General features: G+C 67.3%; 1 protein-coding gene across 1 annotated transcript in view; it reads left to right on the top strand.

Moving 5' to 3' along the window:
* Positions 1-68: 68 nt before the first annotated feature.
* The window catches only part of LOC104392884 (metabotropic glutamate receptor 6-like), a gene marked incomplete at both ends in the record, with an annotated part of 6107 nt that continues 5842 nt past the window's right edge, over positions 69-333 (top strand). The window contains one exon of the mRNA XM_010002321.1: positions 69-204. Coding sequence (XP_010000623.1) covers positions 69-204 — 136 coding nt within the window. The remainder of the gene's footprint in view (positions 205-333) is intronic.

The following is a 333-nucleotide window of genomic DNA, read 5'->3' as shown; positions in this document are numbered from 1 at the left end:
TGGTGCCCGGCATGTCTGGGGGGGTCGGCACTGGTGTGTACTGGCTCACACTGGTGGGCACTGGGCAGGGGGCCTGTGCATCGCCCAGTCCATCAAGATCCCGCGGGAGCCGCGCCCGGGGGAGTTCGGCAAAGTCATCGGGCGCCTGATGGAGACGTCGACGGCGCGCGGGGTCGTGATCTTCGCCAACGAGGACGACATCCGGTGAGACCAGTGTGCACCAGTACGAACCAGTGCGGAGCGGGAGCCGGCCGGGGGACACCCCCCGGGGTCCTCAGAATGGATACTGAGAGGCACTGGGATAGACTGGGAGCACTGGGAGAGGCACTGGGA

This window comes from Chaetura pelagica, unplaced genomic scaffold, assembly GCF_000747805.2.
Source record: "Chaetura pelagica isolate M959 unplaced genomic scaffold, ChaPel_1.0 scaffold2767, whole genome shotgun sequence".
NCBI classification, from domain to species: Eukaryota; Metazoa; Chordata; class Aves; order Apodiformes; family Apodidae; genus Chaetura; species Chaetura pelagica.
The sequence above is the reverse complement of the archived record's forward strand: the minus strand, read 5'-3'. Positions and strand labels throughout refer to the sequence as shown.